Source organism: Suncus etruscus, chromosome 10 (genome assembly GCF_024139225.1).
Source record: "Suncus etruscus isolate mSunEtr1 chromosome 10, mSunEtr1.pri.cur, whole genome shotgun sequence".
In the NCBI taxonomy this organism is placed as follows: domain Eukaryota; kingdom Metazoa; phylum Chordata; class Mammalia; order Eulipotyphla; family Soricidae; genus Suncus; species Suncus etruscus.
The window spans coordinates 54,158,536-54,171,601 of NC_064857.1; the positions used below are offsets into that span (position 1 = coordinate 54,158,536).

Genomic DNA, 13,066 nt, shown 5'->3' on the forward strand with positions numbered 1-13,066 from the left:
GCAAACCCATAAATTAGACTCAGCTGCTTCTAATGACTTAACCCAATGGGGAAAGTGACATTAGCATCAGCAATTATAAATATTTCTGACACGAGACCATTCAGACAAGAGTAAGAATAATTAGTGTTGTCCTATTATATTGACCATAGATTTTTTTATTCCCAAATATTAAGCCTCATTCTTCTCCCACATTCACTTTAAGGGTTACATTTTTGTGAGTCTCTTCTGTGTTGTGGCATGGAGCAATAGTTCATTCTCTTTTGTGACCCAGCAGCATTTGTCCTACAGTCCTCCTGGAGTGTATTCAGCCACTTGGGTGGAGTCTGCTTGTTTCCATCTCTTGGCTTAGATAAGCAATGAGGATGTGAACATTTGTGGGTGAGCTTTTGGGCAAGTTGGGGACTTATCTCTCAGGTAAATACTAAGGCAGTATTTAAGTTCCTCTTTTAGGCCCACACCTGGCAATGCTTAGGACTGAAACCTGACTCTGAGCTCTGGGGTGAATACTGGCTCCTGGGACCCTATGCAGTGCTGGGGATTGAGAGTGGGTCAGCTGTATGTAAGACAAACACCTTTTTCTAAAAAAAGTTTTTTAATTTAAGAACCATAGTTACAAAAATTGTTCCTATTTAAGTTTATTTATAGAATTTACACCCCCTTCACCAGTGCACTTTTCCTACCACCAATATCCCGTTTTCTTCCCATCTACCACACTGTCCCTGAGGAAGGAATTTTGCTCCTCTTTCTTTCTCTCTCTCATTCCCTCCCTTTCTCTCTTTTTTGACACTGTGATTTGCACTATCATTAATTAAAAGGTACTGTGAATATCACTTTAGCCCATTCAGCATCCAGTTCTTGTCCAGAATGATCAGTTCTATAACTATCATTGTCACTGAACTCACCACTCTGTGGCAAGCTTCCTACCATGAACTTATCCTCCTGTTCCTCATTACTAATGTCACTGGATATACCACCTGCCTTTTATTTTTCTTATATCACATAAATTATTGAGATTATTCTATGTCTATCCCTCTCCTTCCGACTCATTTCACTCAGCAGAATAATCTCCATGTTCATCCATATATAAGCAAACCTCATGACTTCATGTTTCCTTATGACTACACAGTATTCCATTGTGTAGATGTATTACAGGCTTTTTTAGCCACTCATCTGTAGTCAGGCTCTTGGGTTGTTTCCAAATCCTGGCTATTGTAAATAGTGCTGTGATAAACATAGGAGTGCAGAGGCCATTTTTTTTTCAAGTTTAAAAAATTTTTATTATAACATTGTGATTTTTTTGTCCCCCAATTCACAATACAGACCAGGCAAAGGGCCTGTGTTGAGGTGTATATGGGGTGCATTTACTGTACCTCCTCATTCTATACAGTCAGTGTGAAGAACACAGCCTATGGTAAAAATTAGGAGGCCTTATATTATCTTTTATTTTTTGATTTTTTTTCTACTACTACGTTTTTTTGTTTGTTTGTTTGTTTTTTAAACTTGATTACATACATGATTGTGTTTGGGTTTCAGTCATATAAAGAACACCACCCATCACCAGTGCAACATTCCCATCACCAATGTCCCAAGTCTCCCTCCTCCCCACCCGACCCCCGCCTGTACTCTAAACAGGCTCTCAATTTCCCTCATACAATCTCATTATTAGGACAGTTCAAAATGTAGTTATTTTTATTTTGTGTTTTTGTGTTGCTATGGTATATCCCTAAGAGTGGTATTGCTGGATCATACAAAAGGTCAATTTCCAGTTTTTTGAGGCATATCCATATTGTTTTCCAGAAAGGTTGGACTAGACAGCATTCCCACCAGTAGTGAATGAGAATCCCTTTCTCCCCGCATCCATGCCGACACTGGTTGTTCTTGTTCTTTCTGATGTGTGTCAGTCTGTGGTATGAGATGACATCTCAGTGTTGTTTTGATTTGCATCTCCCTGATGATTAGTGGTGTGAAATATTTTTCATGTGCAAAGCAGATACTTTAACCATCTGTGCACTGTCTCCAGCATCTATTTAAACTCTGTGTGACCTTGGACAATTCATGTCACTTCTCAGACCCTCCATTCCCTACCATAAAATGGGAGGGAGATGTGTAGTTATCATTGAGCACTGTCAGGTGGGTCCATGAATATTGCTTGCCACTGAACATGGGGCTTGCCACATAGAGCATCTTCCACTTTGTTGTGGTTTGGTGGTGTGACCCTGTCTGGAGGTCTACTAGATATCTTTAAGGGAAGAAAACAGTACAAAGCACAGAACCGACAGCCATGGATAGTCTCTGGGATCTGGGAAAAGTGTTATGGGGTGGCCAAAGCAGGAACTCCCCATAGGGAACTGTGGAAGACAGTACATAAGCAGAGTTGTAGGACAGCCTCCCTGGAGTAGGGCTGTCTTGAATTGTGTGCACCATGCCAGGGTTGTGCTGGGTTGCATATGCCATAGCACCAGAGAATGAAATTATGGCAGATGAGAACAGGATGCTCTGTCGTCCTCCCTATGCCCAGAGAGGAGGCTATTGCTTGGGAACAGTGACAGAGCTTCCGAGGATTTTTAAGTGGAATTAGGGACATGTTCAAGCACTATTCATTTTTTTGTTTGTTTCTTTGTTTTCTGGTGGGTTTTGTTTCTTTTGGCCAAACCCAGAGTTGCTCAGGGGTTCCTCCTGGCTCTGTGCTCAGAAATTGCTCCTGGCTCGGGGGGACCATATGGGATGCTGGGGATAGAAACCATGTCTGTCCTGGGTCAGTCACATGCAAGGCACACACCCTACTGCTGTGCTACCACTCCGGCCCCCAAACATTATTTCTATTTTGTAGTGCCTAGAAACTTGGCATCTGTATGATTCATATAGAATTCCAAGGGCAAAATTTTTGCATTTTTATTCATAAAAATATTTTATTTCACATTGGGGTATGACAATACATTTTGCATTTTAGGGTCACCTTGTCATCACACTTTATCTATCATCAAAGGAATCCTTTTCTCCCATTCTCAATATGTCCCATTTCCCCCTTGGTAACCTCAGTTCTGTGCTCAGAATCTATGGGCTACTTTTCCTTAGACTTGTTCTGTTCTTGGTGGAACTCAGTCTCTGTGGCTCTTGTGTTGAACCCACCTCTCTATCCTCTGTGAGCAGGACAGGTTGGGGTCTTAATGAGGCTTCCTTCCAGGAAGGCCAGAGTCAAGTGAGTGTGTGTGTGTGTGTGTGTGTGTGTGTGTGTAGGGGTGACAACTGCTGCTGTGAGTAGAAGTGAGAGGGATACTCCACAGATCTCTCTGATCTTCTCTCTTGACACCATAGTGCCGGCTTCTGTTTCAACTAGACCTAACAGCATTTCGAAGGTCTGCTGAGGTGAGACGAGTATTAGGATTTCAGTGGATAGGAAAATCAAGAAGATTCACAAGTTAGTGTGGGTAGACCCTCATTTGATTCTGTTCCTCAGGCCAACCAGTCAGCCTGTGCCTGAGTTGAATCTGTCAATGCTTATCCCAAGGAAGAGAGCCAACCTTATTAATTAAAAAGAAAAAAATTGCTCATGTCCATACGACGAGTCACATAGTTCAGGGTTCTCTTATCAGAGTCAGCTATATTTGTGAGTATGTGTATGCCCTGGCCATGCCCCCCACAAAAGCATAGGTACCTTTTATCACAGTCTGCTGTACTTGTGAGTATACATGCCCTACTCACTACATACACACACACACTTTCTCCTCTCTCCTCCCTCTCCCTCTCCCTCTCCCTCTCTCCCTCTCTCTCTCTCTCTCTCTCTCTCTCTCTCTCTCTCTCTCTCTCTCTCTCTCTCTCTCTCTCTCTCTCTCTCTCTCTCTCTCTCTCTCCCAAGCCAGGGAAATGTAAATGTGAATAAAATTCCTGGATTGTGTCAAGGTTAGAGCCTACTATCAAGGGAAATTGGGTCAGGGGTACATCGGATCTCTGTGTATAATTTCTTAAATCTGCATCTGATTATCTACAGATGATTACTTACTGCCAGCTCAATAAACTAAGAGGGTGAGTTCTTATTAATACAGTCCCAGAGAAACAGCCAGCTCTGAATCATGTCCTTTCAGGTCGGAGAGTGACATGGAGGCAGATTAGTGGAAACGTAGCCTGGATTTCTCATTTTCTAGGACAGCAGAGGATTTGGTCCTTTGAGGAGAACAAAGGGAGCTTTTGCTGCTCCCATTCCTCACAGAGCAAGTTTCTACACAGAGCTGTACATCGTGGGGTCCATCCCCCTCCATGATATGCAGGCCATGCATTCCTAGAGAGCAGCTTTGTAAGGCTCATGCTGTCTGTCTCCTCCCTGGCTAGGTGATCAGTGCAGTCCCACATTCTCATTCCTACCCATCCACCATTTGTGGATTTCTTGTGACCTGGTGCTTCCAGGATTTGACCTGGATTCCATCTACATCAAGCTTTATTTTGTTTTAGACCAACCCTCACCCCATTCTTACTCAGCCCTGGCAGCTCTGTGGGAGGTGAAGGGGAAGAAAATGTCTGAGGCCATAGTTAACTTCCTTCCAGGAAGTTGAGGGTTCCTGTAAGGGCAGGAGGTGCTTATGACTTCCAAGCTGTAAAGGAGCCCTTTCTGGCTCTGAGCGCTTCATTGCTAGGGTTTCAGATTTGAAACCAGATTTCTGCTCTCCTCCTCAAGCTAGAAAATCATTCCAACAGATCCGATTTCTCTGAGTTCATTCCCTGGGATGATCTCTACTTGCATTTAATAAAATATTTAGAGAACCTATTGCATCTCAATTGCAGTTTGCTATTAGTAATGCTACTCAGTGTGGTTTAGTAATGCACCTCAATCCCCAAATATCTTGCTTGGGCTTTTCTGAATGTGGGTCATTGCTGAAGCTGACCTAAGTCTTTGGCTCCTAAAAGAATCATTCTAGGATCTTAGTGAAGAATTGCCACCAAGTTATTATTTAGCCTAATTGTGACAGGTTCACAAATATGTTAGACCTAAGCCCATTTTTGTGTTAACTTCTCCTTAAACAGAATGAAACCCATGCCATCTTCTTGATGTTGGCTGATTCCTTAACATCAATGTAGAATGAAACCACCCTAAAAATGTTTAAGTAGGCCAAAGCCTTCTCTCATTTCTCAACCTTGTTTCCAGTGGAAGGAAAGTAAAGCCATATAGTGCTAAAGTAAGATAACACTTACCACTGTGTAGTAAAATAGCACTTCACCAGGGAGTGCTTGTATTATTATTAGTGGGGCATAAGAGAAATTGAATGGAAGGAGAGGAAAGATGCAGTTCTCATAGTATGGATGCTAGTGAATTTAGGTCATGTCTGGAGGAGGGGGCTATGTCATTATGAAATAGCCAGCTTAAAACAAAGCTTCTCTGTCTCCCTGTCTCTCTGTCTCTCAAACACACACACACACATACACACACACACACACACACACACACACACACCCCACCCTGACCATAGGGTTTGTCTCTGCAGTTCACAGGGAATTCCATCCTGTAAATCTTATTATTATTTTATTTTAATGTGGCAGGTTGTAGGGAAGGGGTTCTTCCAAGAGGTGCATGGTGTGTACTGTGGGTATCTGGTTATATTTGATTTGCCATAACAGATAGCTCAAAGCTCAGCCCACTGTTTTGGGGTTCTCAAGGGTACTCTAGTAATGCTCAGGGGCCTCAAGGCTTCACCCAGTGGTAGGAAGCCATGTGATTGATACCAGAGATTGAACCACAGTCCTTGTGTGCCCCAGTCTGCAACCCTCTTGGTCCTCCTCCCCAGACACTTGGTGCTGTTCATTAAACAGGATCAATGTTGACTGAACTGCTGAGCCATTCATGGGTTTAATACTTCGATGCCAGCGCATGCCTCCAGTGACTCACACTTGAATGTAGTTTAATGAACACAGTTGCGGTACTGGCATCATCATGTTTGATGAGGCCAGCCCCACTTTGCTCCAGCACCGACCTTCTGAGACTTTGCAGACCTGACCTCACTTCTTTCATCCCCTTAAAACTTAGGGCTCCTCGCTGCTACTGGGCTGGTGGGTTGAACTTGGCAAAGCTAATAGTCTCTTGTGTCTAATATGCAAGCACAACTTCAGGTCCTATTTTTTTCAAATGTGACATAATTGATATCAACATGATGAAGTTTTAGGGGATACAACCAAATTATTTGGTATTTGTCTAGACCAGTGATCCTCAAACTTTTTAAGCAGGAGCCAGTTCACTGTCCTCCAGACTGTTGGAGTGCCAGACTACAGTAAAAACAAAAACTATGAACAAATTCCTATGCACACTGCATCATATATCTTATTTTGAAGTGAAGAAACAAAACAGGAACAAATAAAATATGTGGTTTGCTGGTCATAGTTTGCGGACCACTGGTCTGGACTGTGAAGAACTACTTCAATAGATATCTAGTGAACATTTGTCACTACACACAAATTCCTCCCTCACCTCCAGATGAGAACTTTTTTTTGGCTTCTTAGGCTACACCCAGCCATACATAAGGGTTGATCTTGGCCTTTGTGCTCAGAAATTATTCCTGGAAGGCTTGGAGGACCACATAGGATAGCAGGGATTGAATGTGGTCAGCTGCATGCAAGGCAAATGCACTACCCATTGTGCTATTGCTCCAGCTCCACCAGATGAGAACTTTTAAGCTCTACTTTCTGAACAACTTGCAAATAATACAAGTTGGTATCACTCACTGTAGTCGCCCTGCTGGATATTGTGTCTCCAGGTCTCAAAGTACCATATTTAGGATGGATCATTTGTCTGCTAGTTTGGTGAGATGTGTATTTTCATAGACATTTTCTTTTTATTTCTTACAGTTTTATGTGCTGAAAGAGTTGGCCAGATGACTAAGACATATAATGACATAGATGCTGTTACTCGGCTGCTTGAGGAGGTAAGAGTTTTGAGAAAGTCAAAATCCTTCTGGTGATATATGTATTGATTAAGCATATTGTTATCTATTTCTGTGAAGAATATCAAAAATTACTTCATTCCGGGATAATTTATTATACTTTTTTCCTTTTGAACTGGTTGCCTGATAGGCACTTTGTTGCTATAACTTTGTACAAGGGATTTTAGAGATTTTATCTAGCTTATTTATTTTGGGTTTGGGGCCATACCCAGTGGTGCTCTGGGGCTATTCCTAGCTCTGTGCTTGAAGGTTTCTTCCAGCAGTGCCAAGGATTGAACACTGACCCCTCACATGAAAATAGCAAATTCTCAGCCCCTTGAGCTGTTCCTCTGGGCTCAGCTCTTAGAGATTTTCTAAGGGGTGCATGAATTACACAAAATAGGAAAGCATTTTATTTATTGTTAGAATACCCTGTGTAAGAATTAAAGTCCCTTATCACTTGGTCTTAGCCAAAAGGCCAAGAAGCGAGAAAATCTCTTATCAACTAAAAAATCAACTTAGGTATATCCTGAAAATGGCAGAAAAATATATCACTCCTACCTATGTAATGTAGTTTTATTTACATCAAGATGTTTTTATTTATGTCAGGATAAGGGAATATTATGCATTTTTTCTCATGGAAAACCAATAAAAATCAGACACACAAAAAAGGAGGAACTTGGGGCCAGAGAGTTAGCACTGTGGTAGGGTGTTTGCCTTGTATGCATCTGACATGGGATGGACCCTGTTCGATTCCTGGCATCCCATATGGTCCCCTGAGACTGTCAGGAGTGATTTCTGAATGTAGAGCCAGGAGTAATACCTCAGTGCCACCAGTGTGGCCCAAGAACCAAAAAAAAAAAAAAAAAAAAAAAAAAAAAAAGACTGTTTAACAGTTTAAAGTTTTAAACAGGGTCAGAGTGATAGCACAGCAGTAGGGCATTTTCCTTGCATGACCAGGTGTGGCCTGAAAATGAAGAAAGAAAGGAAGGAAGATTGGGAGGGAAGGAGAATGGGAGGGAGGACGGAGAGTTAGTTTTAAACAGTTTAAAGACTGTTGTTTCAGTGTTCTGTGGACATTTGGGAATCAGACTACTATGAAGTACAGTTGAAGCTGGTGAGTGGGAAGAAGTTAAGTTCTAAGTCCTGATCGACTAAGTTCTAGTCTTAGAACATCCCATTCATGCCCCAGTCAAACCAGACCTGCAGTGCACATGTGCGAGTATTTATTCCCTGCTCTCTTCTCTGGAATCAAGGAGGACTCTGGGTCATGTGACTATATGGTGTTTTTTAGAAGGTGAGAGTATGACATGGGGATACCGCAATCATGGCCATTGTTTTCCAGTCAGATGCAGGGCTAGGTTGAGACATGGTTAAAAACCAAGCAGATGTCGTGATATTGAGTTTTTGAAGTTTTTTTTTTCCTTTCTCCCCATTTGTTTTTGCTTGTGCTTTTCCCTTTTACACATCCAATATTCTCATACTCTGATACTGTTCCCCCATCACTGTAGAACCCTCTGAGTTTTTTTTTTTTGGCAGGTGGGGCACACTGGTAGCATTCAGGGGTTACTTCTGGCTCTGCATTCCTGGCAGATATTATGCCTGGCAGGCTCAGGGGACCATATGGGATGCCGAGAATCAAACCATGGTCCACCCTGGGTCAGCAAGACAATGCCCCACGGCTGTGCTATCTCTCCGGCTCTCCCTCTGAATTTTTGAGGGCTCTTCTATACTCTTGCCTCTTCCTGAACCCAGACTCACTTGAGTTAAATGGGGTCCCCTGCACATTAGGGAAGACACAAACCCCTCAGCTCTGAGTGAGACCAGCTATTTGTCCAGATGCCAGATTGTGGGGTACAGCCAGCGCTCTGCTTACAACCTTCCTGGTGCTGGGAGGCTGGTGCCATGAACAACTTTAACCTTTGAAAATGATTGATCACTGACCCCCTCCTGTTGTCATGCCCTTCAATTGTGTCACTGCTCCCTGTATCTTACCAGGAGGGGGAGTAGCATCAGCTCTCTAACTTCTCTGTGGTTATTCTCAGATCCTCTAAAAGGGAACCTGCATCTCATATTCACCAGATGAGGTGGTGCTGGGGCTTCTGATGATGTCTGCTGCTTGGGACTCCATTGATACTCAGAGGTCAAAAGAGTGGCACCGGCAGTACTAGGGTCGAGTAGTCCATGCATTGCTGGGGATTAAACTCAAGGTCCCAAGCATGCAAAAGCAAGCACATCAGTGTTTTGAATCTTTCTCTTCAGCCCTGTATATTTACTTTTGTGGGGTTTTTTTGTTTTGTTTTGTTTTGTTTATGGGCCACACATGGTGACGCTCAGGGGTTACTCCTGGCTATGTGCCCAGAAATCGCTCCTAGCTTGGGGGACCATATGGGACACTGGGGGACTGAACCACGTCCGTCCTAGGCTAGCACGCACAAGGCACACACCTTACCCCTTGCTCCACCGCTCCGGCCCCTGTACATTTACTTTTATTTTAAGTCTCCTGGAGCCTCAGCACTGAGATTTTTATTTTCTCTCTACTCTGTATGCATCAGAGCTGCCCCTTCACAAACCTCTAGTCACCTCACTCCCCACACTTATGCTCTTCTAGGCCATACACCTGATCATAGTGCCTGAAACCCCCTTTTGCTCTTTGCCAGGAACCTGTCTCCTGTTCTCCACTCTACCCTGTCCCTGGACTTTGGTACCATCTGGCCACTGCTGGCTGCCATTTCTAGAACTCCCTTGGGATCTCAGAACCATGCCCATCCCTGTAGTCCTGGGTAGTCTCTGTCATCCTGCATTTGCTTCATTTGTTCATCCAACTGGATAATTTATCCAACTGATTAAGTTGTCCAACCTTTTCGAACAATTCCTCTCTTCTTTAACCTTAGGGATAATAAACCTGTGATAAATATCTCCCTTGGTTGTTCTACATGTTGTTGTTGTTTACTTGTTTCTTTGGGGGCCATACCCAAGCCTACTCCTGGCTCTGCACTCCACGCCAGAGATCATTCTTGGTGTGACTCAGGGGACCAGCGGGTGCCAGGGATCAAATCTGGGACAGCCTTGTACAAGGCAAATCCCTACCCGAGTACTATTGCTCCTGCCAAGTCCTGCTTATTACTTAGAATAAAACTAAACTGAGCAAGAAGTGTTTTCCAAACCCTGTGTCATTCATTCCCTAGTTGTCTTAAAGCAGATGCCATTATTCCTTCTAATTCTGTAGGGCAGAGATTCACCCATGACTGTTCAGCCTCTTCCCAACCCTTTCCTGGAATTGTTGTGCCCAAGGAGCAGAGGGCTACAGCTGGTCTACATGCCTCCCACATGTCCTTAGTGAGGGTCACTGAACTGTACAGAATATATTATTGTGTTTCTGAAATGTTGAATGGCTGCAAAGAATACTTAGGGGACTGTTTCTTCAGGCAGCTCCTAGTTGTGCTGTTGTTTTCTCTTAAGGGTCTTCGTCTATGTGTTGGTGCCGGTGCATGTATTTCCTTGTCCTGATTGCGATTATTGTCCTTGGAAACGGCCATACTTCCTTGTTCAAGCATGATTGCGCTGCCATCTGGTTACATTGAGCTGTGCTGGGCCTGGCTCAGCTTCTTGTTCCTCCCATCATTTGCTGTGACTCTGCCTTCCCTTCCCAGTGTGAGCTGGGGAACGTCTCCAAGGGATGCCAGAGCCCAGCTGGTGGCCAGCGTGGACTGTTTACCTCTGAGTTTCTCATCCTGACTGGGGACTCAGGAGAGGCTTAATCCTGACTCACAACTGTTTGGAATTTACCTTTGGAAGATGCTCGCTTCCTCCCTGTTCACGGAGGGTTCTTTCAAGGGCCGCTGAGTCATACTTCTTATCTTGAATGAGTGAATGAGATGAATCAGCTGCTGAGCCTGGAGGTGGCTGGTCCCCACCTCCAAGGGGTGTGTCCGACAGCGCAAATGTTCATAGGCAAAAGGGGCTGAAATGCAAATACAGTCTTAGCAAATATGGCTTTATAATCCAAGCATCACCCAAATAGGGAGGAACCAAATGAGCTCTACTTGGTTACATTTTTGGGGTTCAAAATAACTAATTCTTAGCTTTAAAATATTTTTATTTTGAGGTTTCCTTCCTTCCACCCAGGCCTGGAAGGTTTTTTTTGTTTGTTTTTGTTTTTGTTTTTGCAAGGCCACAACCATTCGCGCCCTGGGGTTACTCCTGACTCTGCGCTCAGAAATCGCTCCTGGCAGGCTTGGGGGACCATATGGATGTTGGGAATCTAATCCAGATCTGTCCTGGGTCAGCCACATATAGGCCAAACACCCTACTTCTGTGCTATCTCTCTGGCCCCCAGGCCTGGAATTTTTTAAGGTGCACTCCAGAGGCTTCAGTGCTGCTCGAGCCTGATGTGAGCAATCACCAAGGGCTTCTTTGAGGGTCTCCAGGGCTAACCCCAACAGTGCTTTCTTTTTGTTTGTTTGTTTTGGAGCCACATCCAGCAGCACTCAGGGATTATTTTTAGCTCTGCACTCAGAAATTGCTCTTGGTGGGCTCAGTGGACAATGTGGGACGCTGGGAATCGAACTCAGATTCATCCCAGTCAGCCTTGTGCAAGGTAAACACCTTACCTGTGTGCTATTGCTCCAGCCCTCAACCCAACAGTGCTTTCTTTTTTTTTTTTTTTTTTTTTTTTTTTTTGGTTTTTGGGCCACACCTGGTGACGCTCAGGGGTTACTCCTGGCTATGTGCTCAGAAGTCGCTCCTGGCTTGGGGGACCATATGGGACACTGGGGGATCGAACCGCGGTCCGTCCTAGGCTAGCGCAGGCAAGGCAGGCACCTTACCTCTAGCGCCACCGCCCGGCCCCCAACAGTGCTTTCTAACAAGGGTCAATTCCTGCTCTGCAGGGTCCCCTCACTTTATGCTATTTCATAGCCCCAATTCTTGTCTTCTTCTTTTTTTGGTATTGTGGAGGTCACAGTTAGCAGTGCCAGACACAGTGCAGGTGATCTTCAGACAGGAGCCATTTCCCAAAACCTCTAGCCCAACTATCTGCAAGGAAGAGCTGGGTATAACCCCATCTTGGAAGCCTCTCTACAGTGAGGGTTGGGAACTGTGTTCAACAACCTCCTTCATTTCATTTCTTCATATTCTGGATAATGAGCACAGCTTTGGTCTTTGAGGGGTGTCTTGTTTTTTTGTTTTGTTTTGTTTTGTTTTGTTTTAGCCTTTCATTAAACATATTTTGTAGTTTTCTCTCTCTCTTTTTTTAATTTGATTTGCTTTAATTTGTTGTGTCTTGTATTGTTTTTGTAGTTCTCTTTTTAAAATAAAGCCTAGAAGGCTAGAGGGTAACAGTCAGGGAGTTCATGTTTTGCATATGCTGAGGCCTGAATTTCAACCTTGCTTCCCCTTTTCCTTTCTCTGTCACCATCGGGTAAGCCCTGGAGGTCCCTGAGCACTGTTGGGGTGGCCCTGGTGGTCCCTAACCTAAGCAGTTCCTCTGGACCTAGCATTGAACCACCTGGCTAGGGTGAATATCCAGGTGGGTCCCCATATTCGGGCACCTCTTCTTGGGAAGCCCAAACATAAAAAGGAATGAAAGCAATCAGTCATGAAGTGAAGGAAGCATTCCATTTCAGAATAGCCTGCAGGATTTGTGTGTGTGTGTGTGTGTGTGTGTGTGTGTGTGTGTGTGTGTGTGTGTGTGTGTGTGTGTGTGTGTGTGTGTGTGACACCAATAAAAGGAGCTCAGTGAATTCTACTCCTGGGTCAGAGTGGCTGAGGCTGAGGGCTTAATTGTAGGAGATCTTTGGAGTTTCTGCCTGCAGTTTGTGTCCACCAAGAGATACTCAGTGTTCCTGCATGCCCAAGGGAAAGGTGGGTCCTGGTACTCATTGTCCTTACCAAATCTGGTGCAAGATGGGGTCTTCTTGGAGCATAGCACGCATGCACCAGGTGTAGCTGCTGAGAAAAACTGCTGGAGGTCGAGGAACAGATTTGGTCTTGTAGTGGAAGGGCCCTGCCTTTGCTTTAGGTTGAAACAGCTCTCCTACAAGATGTGTAAGCAGAATATACCCTCCTGTGACAGGCAGCCAAGGCTGGCTTGGTGAATGAATCATTGATTTCTTTGATTTTAGGGGGTCCCCCAGTTTTGTATTCAGAGCCTCATCCTCACA

At 44.2% G+C, this 13,066-nt stretch overlaps 1 protein-coding gene and 1 non-coding gene across 7 annotated transcripts in view; one reads left to right on the forward strand and one right to left on the reverse strand.

Annotated features, from left to right (window-relative positions):
- The window catches only part of TRAK1 (trafficking kinesin protein 1), a 119,121-nt gene that overhangs the window by 69,578 nt on the left and 36,477 nt on the right, over positions 1-13,066 (forward strand). For all 6 annotated transcript variants that reach the window (XM_049782394.1, XM_049782395.1, XM_049782396.1 and 3 more), the window contains one exon: positions 6,829-6,905. In XM_049782394.1, coding sequence (XP_049638351.1) covers positions 6,855-6,905 — 51 coding nt within the window. In that variant the 5' untranslated portion in view covers positions 6,829-6,854. The remainder of the gene's footprint in view (positions 1-6,828; positions 6,906-13,066) is intronic.
- On the reverse strand, positions 1,296-1,428 carry LOC126021115 (small nucleolar RNA SNORA51). The gene has a single exon (XR_007499726.1). It is a non-coding gene; the product is annotated as a small nucleolar RNA SNORA51 (small nucleolar RNA).